Below are 22,737 nucleotides of genomic sequence, written 5' to 3'. Positions count from 1 at the left end.
ACATAATTAAGGCTCATTTGGTAACCTGTAAAAGCTTTTCCGTAAAAGCTTTTCAAGTTTTTCTGGTGTTTGGTTTGTTGAAAATGATTTCCTACTGTAAAATATTTTACAAAATATGGGAAAATGATGTCTTTTTTTAGGAAAATTCTTCGCTGGGTCTTGGCTTCCATCTTCAAAAACTCAAAGCTAGCAATCCCCAAAGTATTCTTCTCCACCCAGGCTGTAAAACAGAACCCTATTTCCATCTTTCAAAGCCGCGAAATCTACCATAATAACCAAGAAGAGCCTTGAAAAGCTAGCCAAAATCTTCAAACAATGTTCCCATTTGCCTACTTTCCTCCACCACCGCCTCATCTACCACCTCTCCATCCGCAAGCTAGCCTATGCCAACCGCCTTGACCTCGTCGACCAGCTCCTCGAGACCCAAAAACTCAATTCTCAATACACCCTTGCGCTCAAATCCGAAGGTTTTTGGATTCGTCTCATTATGCTTTGCTCAAACGCTGGGATGGTTCCACAAGCACTCCAAACGCTCGACGATTTGTCTAGAAACAGGTATTGTAATATATCTGAAAAATCCCTTTGTGCTATTCTCACACTTTATCTAAACAATGGTATGTTTGAGCAAATTCACGATTGTTTCAAGACTCTTCCTAAAAAGCGTGGCGTTAAGCCAAAAGTAGTATCACATAACTTGGTATTAAAAGCATTTGTAAAAGAAAATAAGATTGAATCTGCCTGTGAATGGGTTGAGAAAATGGATGTTAATCCAAATATTAAAAACTTATAACATATTGCTAGGGGCTTACTTGAAGAATGGGGACCAAAATGGATTTGGTGGGCTTATGAAAGAGGTTATAAATAAAAGGATTGAAGGCAATTTGGCTACTTATAATCATAGGATTTCAAAGTTGTACAAGAGTAAGGAATGTACTAGGTCTAAGAAGTTGTTAGATGAGATGGTTTCAAAAGGGTTGAAACCAAATTCAACTAGCTATAATACTATCACTGATGGGTTTTATAGGATAGGGGATTTAGAATTGGCTAAGAAGGTTTTGGATAAGATGCTGAGTGATGGGTATGTTTTGCCTTGTTCTTTTGCTTATTATAACTTGATTAGGAGTATGGTGAATGAATGAGATATTAGGAATTATCTATATTTATGGAAAATCAAAGATATGGGTATCAAATAATGGAAAGTCAAAGATATGGGTATCAAATATTGGAAAGTCAAAGATATGGGTATCAAATATTGGAAAGTCAAAGATATGGGTATCGAGATATTGGCATAATAAAATCTGAGATATTTGCAATATATGGTCCCTAAATTGTAAAGTGACTTTGCAAGTTGATCCCTGAACCTCAACTATAAATAGGCATAACCATCTCTCATTCTGTATCTCAAACTTGCCATTCTCTACTTAAGGCATTGTTTTCTCTCTCTCTCTTTGTAAATTCTCACTTGTATTTTAGAGTGAAATATATTTGGTAGTGCCGAGGACGTAGGCAAAATTTGCTGAACCTCGTTAAATTCTTGTGTTTTTTATTGTATTATTCTGCATGAATTGTGTGTGTGATTGTAGTGATTTATTGTGCTATTAAATTACGATTGAGGGATATTCTGGCTAGGAAAGACCTGGTACTTAAGCGATCCTTGAGATCCACCTCTCTTTCCTGGGAATTGAACTTAGTGTGATTTTTTAGTACAATAATTTTACTCTTTTACACGCTTCCGCACAACAATTGGTATCAGAGCTAGATTCGTACTTGGGGAATACGATCGTTCACGGCACTGTTCACGTACTGTAGTTGGGATTGAGGAGAAAAAAATGGAAAAGTCATCGTCAAGGACTACTGTGACCAATGCGAAATTTGAAGTAGAGAAATTTGATGGTACCAATAATTTTGGTATGTGGCAATGTGAGATCCTGGATGTCTTATGTCAGCAAGAGCTGGATATAGCCCTTGAAGAAAAACCTGACAAGATGGATGACAAGGAGTGGGCCAAGATCAATAGACAGGCATGTGGAACAATTCGCCTATGTTTGGCCAAAGAGCAGAAGTACTCTGTCATGAGGAAGACATCAGCGAAGAAGTTGTGGGATACACTGGAAGAAAAGTTTCTAACAAAAAGTCTTGAAAATAGGCTTTATATGAAAAAGAAACTTTATCGATTCACGTATGCACCCGGTATGTCGATGAATGACCATGTGAACTCATTCAATAAAATTTTAGCAGACTTGCTAAATTTGGATGAGAAATTTGAAGATGAAGACAAGGCATTACTGTTGTTGAATTATCTTCCTGATGAATATGATCATCTTACCACCACATTGCTTCATGGGAAGGATACAATCACATTTGATGCAGTCTGTAGTGCGTTGTATAGATCTGAGACTCGAAAGAAAGATAAAAAAGATCACAGAGATACAACTACAGAAGTCTTAACAGTAAGAAGTCGTTCGCGCAGCAACAAATCTGGTAGAAGGAGTAAGTCCAAAAGGAGACCTGCCAAAGATGAATATGCTTTTTGTCGTGAGAAAGGGCATTGGAAAAAGAATTGTCCTAAGTTACAAAAGGGTAAAGCTATTTCTGATGCATGTGTAGCGGAGCATGATGAGGAGTCAGAGTTTAGCTTGGTTGGCATAGCAATGGCATGTCAAACGGATGAGTGGATTTTGGATTCAGGATGTACTTACCATATGTGTCCTAATAAGGACTGGTTTTCTAGTCTTAAAGAGCTAGAAGGTGGAATTGTTCTTATGGGAAATGATAGTGCTTGTAAGACAATGAGAGTGGGTACAGTCCAATTGAAGAATCACGACAGCTCAATCCAAGTCTTGACAGATGTTCGCTACGTACCTAGCCTGAAGAAAAATCTCATCTCATTAGGTGCCCTAGAATCTAAAGGGCTCACAATCACTTTGAGAGATGGATTACTAAAAGTAGTAGCTGGGCAACTGACAGTGATGAAAGGCACAATAAGAAATAACTTGTATTTTTTAAATGGAAGTACAGTTATTGGATCAACATCAACAGTTTCTACAAAAGATGTAGATTCAGAGGCTACCAGATTATGGCATATGCAATTGGGACATGCTGGTGAAAAAGCTTTGCAGACATTGGTGAAGCAAGGCTTATTGAAAGGTGCAAATTCTTGCAAAATGGAATTCTGTGAACATTGTGTTCTGGGCAAGCAGAAGAGGGTAAAATTTGGTCCAGCAGTTCACAATACGAAAGGAATTCTAGACTACGTTCACAGTGATGTGTGGGGACCTACCAAAGTAGCTTCTTTGGGAGGTATGCACTATTTTGTTACTTTTGTTGATGATTATTCAAGAAAAGTATGGGTGTATCTAATGAAAAGAAAAAGTGAAGTTTTGGATGCATTTCTGAAATGGAAGAAGATGGTGGAGACTCAGACTAGTCGAAAGGTCAAACGACTTCGATCAGATAATGGTACTGAGTACAAAAACGATCCATTTCTACAAGTATGCCAAGATGAGGGCATTGTTCGACACTTCACTGTTCGGGATACACCACAGCAAAATGGGGTGGCAGAACGAATGAATCGAACTATACTGGAGAAAGTTCGATGTATGTTGTCCAATGCTGGATTGGGCAAAGAATTTTGGGCTGAGGCAGTTACATATGCGTGCCATCTAATTAACCGTTTGCCATCAGCTGCAATAAATAGAAAAAACTCCTATGGAGATGTGGACTGGTAAATCTGCTACTGATTATGATTCTTTGCATGTATTTGGTTCCACTGCATATTATCATGTAAAAGAATCTAAGTTAGACCCAAGAGCAAAGAAAGCATTATTCTTGGGTATAACTGATGGAGTAAAAGGATATCGTCTCTGGTGTCCTGATACAAGAAAGATTGTCTTCAGTAGAGATGTGACTTTTGATGAATCAACCATGTTGAAGTACAAGGATTCACAAAAGGATGACAAAACCAGTAGTACTTTGCAGCAGGTGGAGCTTGAAAAGGTTAACGATGATCCAGCTAATATTGAAGGGACAAATGATGAAGAGGTTCCTATCCAAGAATCTCTACAGCAACAAGATTCAATTGCATATAGAAGGCCAAGAAGAGAGATTCGTAAGCCTGCTCGCTTTGATGATATAGTGGCCTATGCACTTCCAATTACAGATGATGATGTTCCTTCTACTTACACAGAAGTAATAAGTAACCCTGATGGTTTAAAGTAGAAGCAAGCAATGAATGAAGAAATGCAGTCTCTTCATAAAAATAAGACCTGGGAGTTGGTGACACTACCCAAGGGAAAGAAGGCAATTGGATGCAAATGGGTATATGCAAAGAAGGAAGGTTTCCTGATAAAAATGAAATTCGATACAAGGCTAGATTAGTAGCAAAGGGTTATGCTCAGAAAGAAGGAATAGACTACAATGAAGTGTTTTCTCCAGTTGTGAAGCATTCGTCTATTTGGATTTTGCTAGCCTTGGTTGCGCAATATGATCTTGAACTAGTTCAGCTTGATGTGAAGACCGCGTTTTTACACGGTGATTTGGAAGAGGAAATCTATATGACTCAGCTAGATGGATTCAAGGTTGTTGGAAAAGAAAATTGGGTTTGCAAACTGACAAAGTCGCTTTATGGATTGAAGCAATCTCCGAGGCAGTGGTACAAGCGATTTGATCAGTTCATGAAAGGGCAAAGGTACACAAGAAGTAAATTTGATCATTGCGTATATTTTCAGAAGCTACAAGAAGGACCTTTCATATACTTGCTCTTATATGTTGATGATAGACTAATAGCATCTAAGAGCAAAGTTGAGATTGAAAGATTGAAGACTCAACTCAATCTCGAGTTTGAGATGAAAGATCTAGGAGAAGCTAAAAAGATTCTCGGCATGGAAATATGGAGAGATAGAGCTCATGATAGAGTTAGCTTGTCTCAGAAGCAGTATTTGAAAAAGGTACTACAGCAGTTTGGCATGAACGAGCAGACAAAACCTGTAAGTACCCCGTTGGCTTCTCATTTCAAGCTTTCTGCACAACTATCTCCTTCGACGAATACGAAACGAGAATACATGTTGCAAGTTTCGTATTCTAATGCAGTAGGTAGCTTGATGTATGCAATGGTGTGTACAAGACCCGACATTTCACAGGCAGTTAGTATAGTGAGCAGGTATATGCATAATCCTGGAAAAGGACATTGGCAAGCTGTGAAATGGATTCTACGGTATATTCATAAGACCATGGATATTGGATTACTGTTCAAGCAGGATACTACACTTGGTAAAGGTGTTGTTGGGTACGTTGATTCTGATTATGCCGGTGATTTGGACAAACGAAGATCAACCACTGGTTATGTGTTTACTCTTGCTGGAGGACCAATAAGTTGGAAGTCTACACTGCAGTCTACAGTTGCGTTGTCAACCACAGAAGCTGAATACATGGCTGTAACAGAGGCTGTAAAGGAAGCTATTTGGTTACAAGGTATGCTTAAAACCTTGGGATTGGTCCAGGAGCATATTAATGTGTATTGTGATAGTCAAAGTGCTATTCATTTAGCAAAGAATCAAGTCTATCATGCACGTACAAAGCATATCGATGTACGTTTCCACTTTGTGCGGGAAATTATTGATGAGGGGAAAATTCACCTTCAGAAGATTAAGACTGCAGATAATCCCGCAGATATGATGACCAAGGTGGTAACAACAATCAAGTTCGAACATTGTTTGAACTTGATCAATATTCTGCATGTTTAACAGTTGAAGAAGGCACTATCAAGTGTTGTTGACAAAGGCAGAGAGAATTGTGTGAAGATAAGATTACTCGAATCAAATCTTCAAGGTGGAGATTATTGGGAATTATCCATATTTATGGAAAATCAAAGATATGGGTATCAAATAATGGAAAGTCAAAGATATGGGTATCAAATATTGGAAAGTCAAAGATATGGGTATCAAATATTGGAAAGTCAAAGATATGGGTATCGAGATATTGGCATAATAAAATCTGAGATATTTGCAATATATGGTCCCTAAATTGTAAAGTGACTTTGCAAGTTGATCCCTGAACCTCAACTATAAATAGGCATAACCATCTCTCATTCTGTATCTCAAACTTGCCATTCTCTACTTAAGGCATTGTTTTCTCTCTCTCTTTGTAAATTCTCACTTGTATTTTGGAGTGAAATATATTTGGTAGTGCCGAGGACGTAGGCAAAATTTGCTGAACCTCGTTAAATTCTTGTGTTCTTTATTGTATTATTCTGCATGAATTGTGTGTGTGATTGTAGTGATTTATTGTGCTATTAAATTACGATTGAGGGATATTCTGGCTAGGAAAGACCTGGTACTTAAGCGATCCTTGTGATCCACCTCTCTTTCCTGGGAATTGAACTTAGTGTGATTTTTTAGTACAATAATTTTACTCTTTTACACGCTTCCGCACAACATAAGAGTTGGATATGGCTTTGGAAATAAGCAAGGAAATCATAAAGAGGGAATGGGTTCCACCGTTTGAGGCGATGGAAGGCCTGGTTAAAGGGTTGGTAGAAAGGTCGAGATCATAGAAAGCTAAGCAAGTTGTTGAGAAGATGAAAAAGAGGCTTGAAGGTGATGCTTTAGAATCATAAAGCAAAATTGAAGCTGCTCTTCCTCTATAAATGATATTGAAGCAATAATGAGGTCTGGTTAAAGCTTTGGAGGGTTGCTCTTTCTTCATAGAAGTAAATGCATGGTCGTGCAACTTGATCTTCCTCCATTGAGTTATACAAGATATGCTCATTTCTATTTGGTGAAATGGCATATTATGCTTCTGAATTTTAATAATTTTGTTGCATCTGATAAATCTTGTGATTTTATGTTTTGAGGGGAAAAAATGATTATTTAGTAATAATTATTGGAATCTTATACTGGTTTTGAGTATTTCGTCATATTTGGTTTTTGATTTTAGCTTGATCATATTTTAGGTCTGACAATATGCATAACAATCATATTGCACATGCCTAAACCAAGTATCAAAAAGATGATATTAACTGAATCATTTCAGTGTTGTGTACGGAGGAGGGTCCTAACATTCATCGAATGTCTATTATTTACATGCCATAACCTCTCAAGGTGAAATTGATTCAGCAGCTTTGAATAAGCACAAAAGTTCCTTTTAGAGTTAGAATTTCATTTTTATTTTCAAATTCAATTACGTATGTTTCGAAATAGATAAGGTTAATTTGCCCATTTTCAGTAGAGGGATTGAAATGCATTCCACCCCTAGGGACAGGGGCTTCCCTGATACTTTTTCTAGAGAACCGATAAAAGAACAGCCGAACTAACTAAAAAACCGTTTCACTAGCTTTCATTCAGCAGCATAAATAGTACCCTGATAGTTTGTTTCACTAGCTTTCATTCAGCAGAATAATCAGTTCCTCACCTTTAATTGCTCCCTTCTCCATCGCCTTTTCTAGTGCACTTAATCACCCCTCATCTGTAATTGAAGACTTTGCTCCTCTGCACAGTATTGCCAAAATTAAAACCACATTTACAAGAGATGAAAGTACTAAGTATACTTTGATGCTATCATTTATTTGTCTGAAGTTGCAGTTTTCCTATGCAGCTTACCTTATTAGTAGATGCTTTGCCAATGAGTTGTTCCCTAGTGCAACGCAATGGTGCAAATGAGTCCTGCTATGAAAGTCGCGCATATTTATATCAGCACCAAACTGCAGCAGCAGCTCAAGCATCACACAATTCCCACATTGGCATGCCTGATGCAACAATGAACAACCTTGTAGACAGTTCCTCGGGTCATTTGAATCCTTGATTCTATGACAGTCCAATGGATCATGCTGTCCTTTTCCTCTTTCTGGTTTTCAAGAGACGAGTCTTGTGCATCAACAACATTATGTGGCGTACTATTAATTATGCCCTTGGACAATGTTGTTGTTATTATGTGGTGTACTACTAATTATGCATTTGGAATAATATTATTAATTTCTAGTATTAATTGTGGTTTGGAGGCTATTTTATAATTATTCAATCCTTGTTTTTTATTTTTTTATAACACAATTACAAATAATTTATTTGACTTCGGTTGTTTTCAATTTATGACGGTTAATATTCTAGCTTAATAATTGAGTATTATTATATATTTAATTTGATTTATTTATTTATAAATAAATAAATCATTACAATATATGTAAAAACAATTTAAAATATAAATTTATTAATATATATATAAATTTATTAATATATGTAAAAAAAACTTTTTCGGAAAATATTTTTAGGAAATTTGCCAAACAACTGAAAATATTTTACAATATTTTACTGGCAAGCAAACGGAGCCTAAAGTAAAAATCATGTCAATATTATTCATTAAAGAATTATCAATTTAGTCCCTCAACTTTTAATTTAATTTAAATGAGGTATAATAAAATATCATTTTAGTCCAAAACCAAAAGAATCCGTCTCATGCCTCGTTCATTGTTGGGGTCAATTTCAATTCTCGCCTTTTGTGCTTACTTCACTACCAACTCCATCAATCCCTTAGCAGCAAACATCCATTAATTCAATGACAAAAACGTTGAGGGTAGTCACGACAGTCCTAATAAGCACTCGAAATTGAATGGCTACCATCTCTGACTTCATTGAAATTCATAGCCTTGCTCATTCTCACAAGCAATCCTCCAATAAGAAGTGAATTTTCTGGAAAGTAAGATGAAGCTCAAAGAAGCAAAGCACAACTAATTTGGGAAGAACAAAAAACCTAAGTTGCGAGCAATCCTCGCCCCCCCTCCCCCACTACACACTCTGGCAACCATCAAACTAAAAATTGAAAAGAGCAGATAAAAAATCAAAAAGCCTATATAGCAAAAAAAGAATGAAAAGAAAATCAAGCAAAAAAATGTGAGCAAGAAGCAAAGAAAAAAATTAGAGAAAGAATAAAAAAGGAAAAAAAACATAAAGGGAGAACTCATCTTTTAGGGCTTCTCATTTCTTTAAGCATCAGAGTTCTATTCAATAATCCAAACAATAAAGGTAGAGAAAAGGTTGAGGAAAACAACATATCTCGAGCTTGCGGGATCCAATTATGGATGCCTATGGATCAGAGTTTTTAGCATTGAACCTTTGCTTGAGGTTTTGTAAGTTTTGGTCATATTTTGGGAAAATCTAAATCAAAGGACGAATAGAAGGTGTGGAGAGACCTGTTGTTTAGTGGTGGTTTTGTGCCTGTCAAAGCACTGATGGTTGAAAGGCAATAGCTAGGGTTAGAAGAAGGAAGAGAAGAAAAAAGGAAAAAAAAGAATAAAAAAAAAGAACTCAATTTCAAAAGAAAAATGACATGTCAAATTTTTGTTTGAGATTTTAACAGAATGACTAAAATGATTAAATTATGTAACATAAGTGTTTAAATTACAAACTTTTTATATTAATTACCTAAAATGGAAAACATATAATTAGGTGACTTTCTGTGTGGTTTACCCAAAATACAAATGACACATATAGCCAATGAGAACAAGTCATATTGTATTCCTTTACATATAACAATTGATGACGTGAAATCCTTTAAAAATTATCCAAAATTCAAAAGATAAATATAATGTGTAATATATATAATTCAAAAAATATATGAAAGTATTGAATTAAAAAGAATTCAAAATTTTTATATAAATTATTTTAAAAATTATAAAAATATTACATAAATTGTAAATAATTAAAAAAAGGAACTAAAATATTTAAAACATATCTAATAAAATTTAAAATCTTTGTACATATATTAAAAATTAAAATAGTCAATTTTCAAAGTACAAAAAAATAAAAGAATTAAAAAAATATTTCTTATAATTTATAAGTTATAGAAAAAATCAAAATTAAAAATGATTTTTCAAAAAAATTCAAAATATATATTTAATTTCTAAAAAAAAGTTTTAAATTAAAAAAAAACGATTGACCGTCAAAAGTAAGTTAGGTCACATCATCAATGATATATAAAAAAGACAGAGAAAAGTGATGCATTCTCATTGATTGAATGTATATATATATATTTTTTTTTTGTTTACACTACTTAACTTCCAAAATAAAATCTATAACGTGTATGAATAGTTAAAATACCAAATATATATAATGAAAAAAAACTTTAAGTACTAGAGTAAAAAAAAGAGAGTATAATATAGGTGTCAAACATGATATAAAACATAAGAAAGAATTTACGTAGGAGGACATAGACAACAATTGGTGTATGAAAGAATAGATAAAATGTGTTTCTCTCGTAAAAGAATTGGCCACAAGGAGTCAAGCCCAAATCCTCTTAGCACTAACAAGACAACCAAAGATGGAAGCTCGTTCCAACCTTCGAATCACTAAGCTAAACCTTAGCCAAGAAACAACGGGAAAGTCATGGCTAGTAGTTCACAATGTAATCCAACAAGTACAACAAATACAATGAAATAAAGAGTTCGCACTGGTATCATTGGGATTAGTGGTGTCTTTTTCTTCTTCCCCCTCTTCATTATTGTTTCCTTCACATCCAAAAATGAAGGCCCAATAAACTTCATACAATTGTATCTTCCTTTAACAGTGTTAAAACGTATATTGTAATTTTAAACGAAATGTGCATACAATAATTCTCATTTTCAAAAACCCCCCACTTCGCCTAGCCAAATTATCAGAAGAGTTACTTCGAACTAGGTAAGGAAAAATTGTTATGGTGTTCATCATTATCGACTCGTTACCCTCTTACTCGATTGAGACCAACTTGACTTCAATAGTGATAGCCTACATAGTTCGCTTACATAAGTTCGCATGTGGTGAATTCGCATCATCATGCAAGCAAATCCACACTTAGGGAGCACATGTTAATATTAGAATAGGGTACATGTTGGCATGCATTGGGGCCTACCTAAGACGTCGCATCCAGAAACCATATAATATAAATAGGAAAATTAACCTCCTTGGGGGAGATACTCACAAAAACACTCAACAAGTTTCATATAATTAAAAATAATTTTAATTAATTTCGGTCAAAGATATATTTAAAGGTGAAAATAAACAGATATCTTTTGTGGGAAGGATATCATATTTTTATTTTAATCCCTTAAATTACTCTAAAAAATTTGGCTATTCAATATAAGAATATTTGAACACAGCCAAGTCTTGATCCATTCTCTATTACTTACTCGAATTTGACTTGTCTAGTAGCAAGTTTTTTTAAAACTCGTTAAGAAGTTTAAAGAGGGTTTTTCGATCATTTCTCTAGGTGGATATGGTAGAGACCAGAACTTGAAGGTTGTGATTATTTTGGTTCGATTGATGTTGAAATCACTTTCTGCCACTAACATTTTCTGGCTCAGATTAATTTAGGTGTACTTCTTTACCATTCTTTTTAACCCGATTTCACTTCTCGCACATAGATTGATGGGTTTTGATCATCGGTATATTTTTTCTGCCGACATACCAGTGTTCCAACGTGAAGTCTATAATTATTTGCCTAGAAACTGTTGGAAACTTAAAGACAAGGCTTGGTCAGTTGGTTGACTACTTGGATGAATAAATATCATCAGCGTGTAAAATATTTCTTATGGCTTGTTTTGAGGGAGAGAGGCTATCAGGAATGCTATACAAGAAACCTAACTACGGATGCATACTATGCTTTATGTGGTGCTGGCTAGGTGACTGCTATGCCTGTAATCCGCTACCACCTTGCGGCCAATGCAACATGGAAGCAGATTGTTCCAAGTGATAAAACACAAACATGCATGCCTAACTTATATTTATACGGGACATCATTTATTTAAAATATTTTACATTTGTATATCAATTAATATGGTAATAACCTATATTACATAAATTTTGATATAAAGTAACTGTAATTTTAATGAACTTAAAACTTGTTTAAAAGTAAGACCAAATTGTTTGGAAAATTTTTCTTTCCCCTAACCTAAAATGCCATTTCCATTTACTTATATTTGGTGTTTGTTCGCAATAAATGAATAAATTGGATGTGATAAAGCGACTTTTCCTCAACTATACAAAAAACATCTCCCAAACTACAATTTCTTTTTCCTTTTGTTTACAATGTGTTACAAAAGTCTATCTTCTCTCTCGTGCTATAGGCTTTTCTGTGAACACCGTAACCTAACCGGTGAGAACAGTGCAGTGAGTCGCGCATGATCGGAAAGGTGGTAGTTCTCGGGCCATATCCCCTTCTCCACTTCGCGGGGGAAGAGAATCGCATTCTTTACTGCGAAACCAAAGGCTTCTTTTGTGATGCCTTCCTTCGAGTCCTCTGAGTTGCTATCTTCATCTATATTTTCTGAACATGTACAGTACCAAATTCTCTGCAGTAATAATGTCAACCAGTTATTAACCATTTTAACAGTGACTGTTCAAATCTTTTTACAAGAGAAAATTCGCTTAAATACTACATTATCAAAAATACATCAAATTATGTTGTCAAAACTTATCACCATTTGATCAAGGAAATCTGTAACTGGTAAAAGGCATAAATTAGAGATGCATACTTTAAATTCATCGTAGTCTAGAACACCATTTCCATCAACGTCTGCTTGGACCCAAAGATTTTTCATCTCCTGGAAACTTAGTCCATGAGAAAGACTGGTTAACTTTAGCTGTAGATGATTAGGAAACGATGAGAACTTCATCTTTATCACTCCCATCATAATAATCGGATCAAGGAAGTGAATGAAAAATACCTGTTTAAGTGCATCACAGAAATCCGAATATGTTATGTAGTTTCCATTGTTGTCGGCCCTTAGAAAGTCAAAGGCATCTTTTTCATTCAATGAAGCCTTTTGAAGTTGATACTGGAACCAAGAAAATGGAATATTAAGTTTTTAATGTCGAAAGCATGTTAATTCATGATATTCATTTGCAACATAAAAAGGTAAAGAGAACAAATGTCCTCATCATGCTACAAATCATAAGAAACATAAATGTAGGTATGATTTAGAGAGATCAGCAGTGGATTCGAATTCCCAAATCAATCACTTGACAGTTTCATCAACAAGGGAAGCATGGATCGTAGATTAGACAAGTAGTTATAACGCATTAGGTTATAATTTAATCTTGAAAGAAAGAAGTCTGAATAAGTGTAATATGGAAATTGCTGAACTAACCTTTATTATACCGAAAGCTGCTTCAGCCCAACTTATCTTCAATGGTTTTATTGACTTGTTAGGGTTACGAAGCCATATGAAATCAACACCACAGATGTTTCCTCTATGATTTCGATGGCTAACCCACTGCATGATGTACGATGATAGATCCAACACATTTAATCACTACCCACTGCATACTCTAACAATATAACGGTATATTGATACAAAGATGCTAAAATGTGAAATCAACTGTACTAACCTTGTGATCACTGTCTGTATATTCATGAGCAATATCGTACGATGAAACAAATCCCTGGGACCTTAGGAATTTGTAAACATGCCCACGCTTGCTTCCATTCCAGTCACTACAACACCGAAAACATTATACAAAACATATTAGAGCGCGCTCATATGAGGAAATCATGAAACAATAAAACCAAACATTATGCTTACCCGCAGAGCATGACAGGCACCTGGCTGAGTTTGTTTTCTCTCTGATATGTTTCAAGATATTGTAGTATTTTATAAACCTAAGCGAAGAATGCCATAAAAAGAGGTAAGTAATCGAAACAGAAAATGGGGAGTCATATAAAGACAAATCCTAGAGGAAGATAACATCTACCTGGTGAAGTCTTACGATGGATAAACTGGAATCGTGAGGAAATAACAGGTGGGTGTTCACAATAAGAATTTCTTGTTGCATACTATCATCATTATTTTGCAAGAAAGGGATGACCGATTGAACATGTAACAACTGAGCAACACGGTCTCCGAAGTCATTGAAGAGCAACTCTCTATAATTTAAAACCCTAAAGTACTCCTTGTGAATGGCAGTCAGCAAGCCTGTCGTAGAAAAACTAATATAAATTCTCAAGCTTGAGACTAGTAATGAATACTTCGAAAAGTTGTAAAATGAAAACAAAACATCAAGCACCACAGTAACTGAATTAAATCTTTCAGGATAGTCTGTACACATTATTAGGACTGCTAACAGCCTAAAAGATATCCCCATCATCTTCCCCCGGCGTTAGTAGCTGAAAAGAGAGAAAAAAGGAAAATATGTGAACTATAAACGAACCAAGTTCGGCCGTCGAAAGGTGAGAAAAATGGCTATATTTCTGTTTACTATACTCTATAGGAAGCGAGCCAAATGGAAGGCCCAAAGACTGACAGCGAAGAAGTCAGACATGAACCACCAAAATGAAGAATAGCAAGTTGCATCAAACTAATATTACAACAATTTTGTATCCAACTCTCAGATTCTTTAATGACTTTGAGTTTATTTACGCTTAATTTACTAATAGTCAGGAAAACATATAGGAATTTGTAAGCAAAATCTCAAAATTTTGCCTACAACATCAGAAGAAATCAGTTGAAAAACATGTACCATCTCCTCGGTTGTTGGTTCTTGCAAGCTTGAAGGTGTCATAGCCACTAGCACCAAGCCTTTGTTCGTACATTTGTACCAATTCTTCATTTCCAACCCAAAACTCCTATCATTGAACCAAAAAGCACATTAAATGAAAGGCTTATGTTATCATACTTGAAATTAAGGCTCTTAATAGAAGGAAAGAGTCACTTCTTATTGAAAAATTCATACACCGAAAGTCAATCTGATGAGAAAGAGAAAGCAAAAGAAAGGGGCACATGAAACCCACCTGGAGACAGATAATGGAAGAGCTTTCATAAAGCAACCAATCTACAATCCTCTCATTTCTAGCTAACCAAAATGCTCTGAAATCACTTTCACGTACGTTCTGATTCTGTTCCATCACCACCCCAAATGAAACAACGAAATTAGCAAAATTTACAAACAAAAAGATGACAATGAAAGAGAAAGTAAAATACAAGGGAAAGGAGAAGAAGAAATCACCTGCTGGTCCAATCGCTTGTAGATAGGTGACAAGATGTTGACGGTGGTACAAGAAACGCAAGGCTCCGAAACTGATGAAAATTTACCACTTTTTGTCCTCAAAATCGTTCCTCTAAAAGGTATAGACTCGTTTTCACTTGAATCCACATTAGCAAATTCTGGGTCTTTAAAAAAACTTGCCAACATTACCTTTAAAAAAAATAAAAAATAAAAAACAAATCATTAACAAGATAAAACATTGAAAGAAAAACAAAACCCAATGTAACAAACAACACAACGATTCCAAATTCCAACATACCATTTCAAGTTATAGCTACTCTGATTGTTGTTTGCCGCAAGCAAGTAGAAGAAAATAAATGATAGAAGGGGCTGTACAAAATGAAAGGCTTTTAAAAAAGGGTGATTTAATTCAACTTTGATTTAGGCCTTGGCCTGGGCTTGTGGACAAGAGTTAGATGCAGGTGCAGTATCATGAATTAATATGGTGGAGATGATTTGATTTTATTCAAGAAAAAGTAGGAGAAATGATTGATCGAATTCAGGGGGAGGAGGATGGTGGTTTTTGTTATGATTTGTTGTTTCTGTTTTTGTGCTTTACTGCAAAAGGGTCCCATTGTTTAACCTTTATTTTTGGTTTTCCTGGTAAACAGCTGGATATGCCCAAGCTAGATATCCCTTAGGCTGTATCACTTTTTGGGCTATTTTAACTGACCCTTTTTGTATCTTAACTGTAATTTAAGAACATTCCACTTTGTTTAATATGGAATTTTATTTTATTCTTGGTAAATTATTTTCTTGTTTGAATAAAAATCGGGTTGAATTTAACAAGAAAGTTAAGTATCATGATATTTTATCATCATGCATTTGAAAAATACATTGAACTCGTCAAACATCCTATTTTTATCAACTTCAATTTTAATTTTTTTTTAACGACGTGTTTGCTTCTTTTTTTATTAAGGATATCAGTCGTAGCAGGTTTAAGAAAAATACCAAAAAGAGTTTTTTTTTTTTTATGTTTTTCACAAAGAAAAGAAAATTGCACATGCACCTACTCCTTCTTGAAGGCCTTTTTTAGCACATGATTGAAAACAATTTCTACATATGACAGGAATACCTTATACAAATATATATCAGGGGTAAAAAATTAATAGCAAATATATTTAGCAGTTAATATAAAGTTGAAGGTTTATAAATTTTAGCCAGGTTTTATTAATTTAATATATAAAATAATATATTTTACTTTGTAAAAAGTATACAATATAGTTTAAAGAAAAAATAGTTAATAACATCTCGGATTAATAGTAAGGTTAATGTTGTAGAATCAAAATTTTTCATATTTGAATTTTATCTACGGGTTTAAATTTTACTATCTGTGGATTCTAACTAGATTTATTTCAATTCTAGTTCAATTGTACTTTGTAGTGAGTTGGTTAATTATAATTGCTCAATCATATTTTTTCTTGTTCTACTATACTTGTAAACTCTATCAAATTAAGAAATATATCAAAACTTTATATATTTTTACTTTTCTTTTTTTCTTTTTTATTAATTGTTAATTGTTATTTGATAAGAAAGAAAATATTTTCGCTCATTAATTACTATTTTATTCATTGTTATTTGAGAAGAAAAAACATCTTTTTTACCATTAATTACAATTTGAATTAAGTAATATTAAAAGAAAATACTCAAGTTAGGTAATTCGAAGTGTTTACTATCTAATTGGAGATGTATTTTTTTAAAGGTAATTCGAAGTGTTTACTATCTAATTGGAGATGAATTTTTTTAAAGGTAATTTTATTAATTTATTTCATGAATGAAATCATACAATTTAGAAAAAAAAAATAGCAAACACTTGTTGTAGATGGTGAAGTTGTAGATGAATGACAAACTCCATGAACACAACAAAGGCTTTAACCTCAGCATCAATAGAACATTATAGCACGCTGACAATTAGCTTTGTCACAACTCAAGCACGACATATCTGGAGTGATTGCAAGTACTTAATACAATAAATAAATCAACCCCATATGATCCAAAGCGGCAAATAAAAATCTATAAAAGAATCTAGCATTTACCAAACTAAAGAGGGTAACAACAAAATCATCTCTAAAATTACTTGTAAAACTACTATTATATGCATAAGCAAGACTAAAAAAAAGTGTTACAATAGCAAACAAAAACTTCTAAAACTGAAGATTTATTAAACAATAGAAAAACAAACAAAAAAATATATAAAACTGAAGATAATATGGGGCCAAATCGAAATATGAAATAATTTATTAATTTAAAATACTCTCAAAATAGAAACAGATTAAGAAGTTGACAAAGAGCCACTCACTTTTCAAGAAAAACTACTGGTGGTTGTGGAGTTTTAGCAAACGATATGCACTGTCACTTGTTCATCATAACTTGTGAAGACAACAAAGATACTTACAAAATAGATCTGCAAATTGAAAAGAGAGAAGACATGTGTAGTGAATGAGAAGAAGAAAGAAAAAAAAGTTGATTGGTGAGGAAAAAGACGGGCGATAACCAACTCGAAGATTAACACCGTCGCTAAGCAAAACAAAAGATAAAAGCAAATTGCTTGAAAAAAAAAGATTTTTTAAAATTCTTAATACATGACAATTCTTTAACTATGCTTATAGAGTTAAAAAAGTATACTATATACTAACCCATAAAATAGAGTAAAGTAATCAACAATATCAATATTTTGGAATGAACCCGACAAATTTCTATCAATATCAATAGGTAGAATCAATATTTACAATAGACATGACTTCACGTGACACTTCAACTAGCTAAAATAGTGGCTCGTTAATATCAATGGTGGATTTAACAAGTTAGTTGGCCACTTGATTACCATCTCGAGATACATGACAGTAGAGGCCCTCCATTTTGCTGTTCTTAAGCGCTACACTTATCTCTAAAATACCCGTATTTGTAAATTCCTTCAAAATTTTATATAACATGAATTATTAACATATCATAACTTTATTTTATTAATTGTGTCTTTTTTTTTGGTAAAAAGGAAATATATTTTTACTGATGAATTACCATTTTTTTTATTAATTGTTATTTGGGAAAAAGAGAATATCCTTTTACTCATTAATTACCATTTTAATTAAGCAATGTTAAAAGAAAATAATCGAGTTAGGTAATTCAAAGTGTTAAGCATTTATCTAAAGATAAATTATTATTTTTAAATGAAAATTGCAAATTTCTATTAATATTAACATTAATTACAATAGGCATCATCTATCCAAAATAGTGGCTGGTTAATACCAAGGGAGGGTGGATTTAGCAAGTTGGGTGGCCATTTGATTACCATCTCTAGCTACATGATAGAAAAGGCAAGAAATCGAAAGCTTTTATCTCCATTTTGCAATTCCGAAGCACTAAATCTATCTCTGGAATATTAGTTAAAAATAATAGTATAATGTATTTGTAAACTCCTTCAAGAATATACAGATATTTCAATTTTATATAATATGAATTACCAACATATCAAAACTCTATATATCAACTTTATTTTATTTTATTAATTGTTGTTCTTTTTACTCATCAATTACCATTTTACCTTTTTTTTTATTTTTATTGATTGTTGTTTGGGAAAACGAAGATATCCTTTTACTCATTAGTTACCATTTTAGTTAAGCAATATTAAAGGAAAATATTTTAAGATAAATTATTTTCTAAAAGAATATTGTAAATCTCTATTAATACCAATAAGAAGTACAATTAATATTTACAATAGGCATGTCTTCCCATGGCACTTCATTTACCCAAAACAATAACTCATTGATACCAAGGGCAAATTTAGCAAGTTGGTGAGCCACTTGATTACCATATCAAGATACATTACAATAAAGACAAGCAATCAAACGCTTCTCCTCCATTTTGCAATTCCTAAGCATTACACCCGTTTTGAAAACATCAATTCCCCCATTCTCGAAACTCCTGATCAAATTCATTGCATCTCCTTTTAGTATCACCTTTCTTAGACCAAGGTCTCCAGCAAATTTAAGGGCATTAAAACATGCAAAAGCCTTTGCATTTCCAAATCAAACACACAAGGGAGAAAAACCATGCAAGAACCCAGAATCTTTCCATGGGGATTCCTCACCACAAAGTCAACAGCACCTCGCTTCGCTTCTTGTAAAAGAACTTCATCAAAGTTTAGCTTAACTTAAAGATTAACCTATAGAGACCAACAAACCATACCAAAGCTTTGTTTCAGCACCATGGAAATCTAATCACCAGAGTATGCTACTTGATAAGCCAAAATGAACCTACATTGTTCCTCCACAAAGGCTACAACACCCTTATGTAAATTTCATTTCGATTGAACTAAGCATGGCAATGACAAATTAAGCCCACTTTAAAAAATTTCTCATCAGAAGAACTAATCCATGAGGATAATCAATCTTGCAAGGGAATCCCATCGGTCAACCCCTAATTAAAGGCCAGGCCCAAATAGCGCGAACATGCTCACAATCCCTACATGCATGGAAGGTCGTTTCAGGTTGTGACCCTTTTAGCTTGCGTTCCACCCAATTAGTTAATCTCCTCTTACCCAAGTCCTTCATGGTTGGAAGAGAGTCATGAAAAAGATGCCAACGATGAATTTTTATTTTTGCAGGAACTTTGGCTTTCCGTAACTTCTTATTAGCTCAGAGTTGATTCGGTTTTCACGTTCCGCGAAGAGAAAACAAGACAGCAAAAAACAATAGGGTAAGCATATATATATATACTCAGTAAGCTCATAGGTGTTAAAACAGTAAACTTATCTTATTTCATAATTAAACAATTAAAAACAACAAATTTAACTATGTTTCCTGTCACAACATATCACAACCGATGGTGAGTATTTCATATACAATCGTATAATCCATCCATTCACTAGTACAAATCAATTCAGTATTGTTTCATCTAAATTATCAAATGAAATACATCATTTGCCCAATCAAAACATATGAACACATTTATTTCCGATCGCTATACCGAATTAGACAATACTCTTCCTTCTTAAATCATTAACTCGATGAAATATAATAACAGATACAAATAAGAAGTTAACTAAACCACACCAGTAGGCATCGTAATGTATATCTCGTACTAGCGCGTAGCTAACCCTATTGTCAAGTCAATTGTATTTTATCCAAAATTAGTCTGAGCTCAATACACATATTAGAACAATTCTTTACATTTCAGTCCTTCTCACCCTTTTGTACCATTTTGAATGCATTTCAAAATACAATTTATATAACAACAACTCATGATTTAAGCATATTCAGTACATTTATAAACATAACTACACCATATGAACTTACCAAGTACAAACAACAATATAAGTGTCAGGGACTAATTTGTAATTTTCCTTTTCCTCGATTATATACTGATTAATTCAATTCTTGATCTATACAGTAATTCATTTCAAAATATCAGTGTCAATTACCTTATAACAATTTGTTTAATGCATATGATATCTTATCACTTTTCATAGTTTCCCTAAATTTCACATTCTATTCAATTTAGTCCTTAAAACCAAAACTATCATGTCTTTCATAATTAAGCCTCATTTCACAATCCGATTTGAAATATATCCTTATATATCCCTCTACAATAAATAATTATAGAAATTTCATGCTAAATCAAAATATTTTCATTTTAGTTCCTAAACTCAAAACGAACCAATTTCACCATACAAATTAGTCCATAATCAAATATAAGCTTATAACCAAGCTATATGACAACAAAAACATCAAAAAAAAATCAATGGAAACATTTTAAAACTTTAACAATTTTACGATTTAGTACCCGGGCTAATTAGATTAAACTACAACGATCTCAAAAACATGAAACGAGCTTGGTTTAGCTTACCATGCAAAGAACTAAAGTTGGTTGAACCTCAAGACTTCCAAAAATGGTGTTTTGTTTGATATTTCAGTAGAGGGACAAAATGGAGATGATGACCTTTGTTTTTCTTATGTTAACATATAACTATAATTATTAAATCATAAATTTAACATATAAAAATAATGGGAGAATGCACTAAGAGAATGCACTAACCGTCCACTAAACCTTTAAAGTGGTTAATTTACCACTTAAAACCTCAAACATTTATTAATTAAGTATTTTAACTAATAAAAATCAATAGCAATTAACTTTTGTGGTTTTTACGATTTAGTCATCGTAGCTTAATTAACCATTCAATTAAAAAATTTATCAAACCAAAATTTAATATAACTCTATAATAGATTAATAAATATTAATAAATAATATTTAATGACTCAATCATCAAAAAATAAGGTTTCGAAACCACTATTATAAGTACCATTAAAAACGGGTTGTTATAACAACCTTGGGTCCTTTTGAAACAACTATTCCCTTTCCTTTCACTTTGTCAATGGGTCCCTTACGTTGACCGTCTTTTTTAGCATTAAATTTGATACCAGCAGACAAAGAATTAGTATGAGTTTATTTTTAAATAATCTATTGTATGATCCCCCCTATTAGCCCACAATTATTTGATATAATTGTAAAGTGTGATCCATAAAGATTCTCGCTATTCTTATCATTTTTCTTGATATAATTTATTATTTTCCTTTTTTGTTTCTTACCCACAATCATCTAATCATCGAATTTTTTCAACTCCACTCTCCAATCCACAACTAACGTCGATGACACTTCCTTATTATTTGGCTTATAAGCATTAGAATTCCCATCCCTAATAAGGCATGTATCAAACTTAGGAAGGCATTCGTATTCCACTTGTTGTAACATTCCATCAATCCAAACCTTTGAGATTAATGGTTTCTCCAAATCCACAACTACTGCCATTCGTGCAAAATAACCCTTAGAACCATTATTAATGTTCTAGTTAATCTCAACCACCCAGCAAATAGTATTTCTAATAGTAGTTAAATTTTTTTTTTTGTAAAGCGCTCTAGAGAGACCTGGTAAACAAATCCAAACAATTATCCTTTAAAGTAAACTTTGACTCATAAAAAACATTGAGGACCATGGATCAATTATTCACCATAGGCAATCCAAGGTACTACAATCAAAGCTTTAACGTAATCCTCTTTATCATTAAAGCTAACCATATATTAGTCATTCTCTAAATCCATGAGTTAGAATTATCGATTTCAATTTCCAAATAACATATGCCTTACTCAAGAGAGCATTAACTTGCACCCTCCTTCCCATCAAATTGATAATCTCTGTAAGGCACTTACTTTTCTCAACCAGAGAATGCACCCTCTTTAAGAAATAGTTAGACAGAATACCATCTATGATTTTCGTAATTACCTCACCATCTTGTAGCCTAACATCATCTTTTTCATGAGCCTTTTTCCCTCGTACTATCTTCTCCAAAGAAAATATCTTTAAACAATGCCTGGTTACCCTCATCAGGTTCACTCATCGAATCACCCATATCAATAGAATCATCCTCTCTCTGTCTCACCTTCTTCGTTACCTTATTGATCCCTGTGCCCATCATCTAGAGAAAACTTGTAATATGCAAAAATATGCATACAAAGGGATTTAAACCTATCTTAATTGCATTAGTAAAACCTTAAATTTACCTCTAAACCAAAGCTTCATTTTTTATGTCGTATTTATCTTTAAAAGGAACTCCCTGCATTTTAGTACCGACACTTAGATAGAACGATTTATATATTTCTGTAGTTTTTTCATGCTTGCCTTTTCCTAGATTAAAATATGTTATTAGTCTTTGTACTTATAGAATTTGAGATTCAGTCTCTAT

At 33.4% G+C, this 22,737-nt stretch overlaps 1 protein-coding gene and 1 long non-coding RNA gene across 4 annotated transcripts; one reads left to right on the top strand and one right to left on the bottom strand.

Moving 5' to 3' along the window:
* The first annotated feature begins 2 nt into the window (after window positions 1-2).
* Window positions 3-7,976, top strand: LOC121232259 (uncharacterized). The gene is made up of 2 exons (XR_005930603.1): window positions 3-555; window positions 7,591-7,976. It is a non-coding gene; the product is annotated as an uncharacterized lncRNA (long non-coding RNA).
* Window positions 7,977-11,974: 3,998 nt separating this feature from the next.
* Window positions 11,975-15,652, bottom strand: LOC107937024 (uncharacterized calcium-binding protein At1g02270). Of its 3 annotated transcripts, none has more exons than XM_016869835.2 (11): window positions 15,262-15,652; window positions 14,964-15,152; window positions 14,749-14,853; window positions 14,478-14,583; window positions 13,713-13,933; window positions 13,544-13,620; window positions 13,350-13,455; window positions 13,109-13,234; window positions 12,686-12,796; window positions 12,494-12,562; window positions 11,975-12,310 (listed from the first exon to the last, which is right to left on the bottom strand). In XM_016869835.2, exons 1-11 carry the CDS (start codon window positions 15,262-15,264, stop codon window positions 12,080-12,082), a joined length of 1,344 nt encoding a protein of 447 aa, XP_016725324.2. In that variant the 5' UTR covers window positions 15,265-15,652; the 3' UTR covers window positions 11,975-12,079. The 3 variants fall into 3 exon arrangements, with proteins under 3 accessions (XP_016725324.2, XP_016725323.2, XP_016725325.2); XM_016869834.2 differs by having other exon boundaries at window positions 12,494-12,601; window positions 15,262-15,650; XM_016869836.2 differs by lacking the exons at window positions 14,964-15,152; window positions 15,262-15,652 and having other exon boundaries at window positions 12,494-12,601; window positions 13,713-14,124; window positions 14,749-14,789.
* Window positions 15,653-22,737: the final 7,085 nt, after the last annotated feature.

The sequence above is a fragment of the Gossypium hirsutum genome, chromosome A07 (assembly GCF_007990345.1).
Source record: "Gossypium hirsutum isolate 1008001.06 chromosome A07, Gossypium_hirsutum_v2.1, whole genome shotgun sequence".
NCBI classification, from domain to species: Eukaryota; Viridiplantae; Streptophyta; class Magnoliopsida; order Malvales; family Malvaceae; genus Gossypium; species Gossypium hirsutum.
This window is presented reverse-complemented; position numbering and strand designations above follow the sequence as displayed.

Excerpts from the sequence above, each read along its gene's own strand:
- LOC107937024 (XM_016869834.2), bottom strand. Across the intron at positions 14,854-14,963 it reads ACAAGCGATTGGACCAGCAG|AATCAGAACGTACGTGAAAG; the intron begins GTGATTTCTTCT and ends GTGATGGAACAG. Across the intron at positions 12,602-12,685 it reads TCTGTGATGCACTTAAACAG|CTAAAGTTAACCAGTCTTTC; the intron begins GTATTTTTCATT and ends AATCATCTACAG.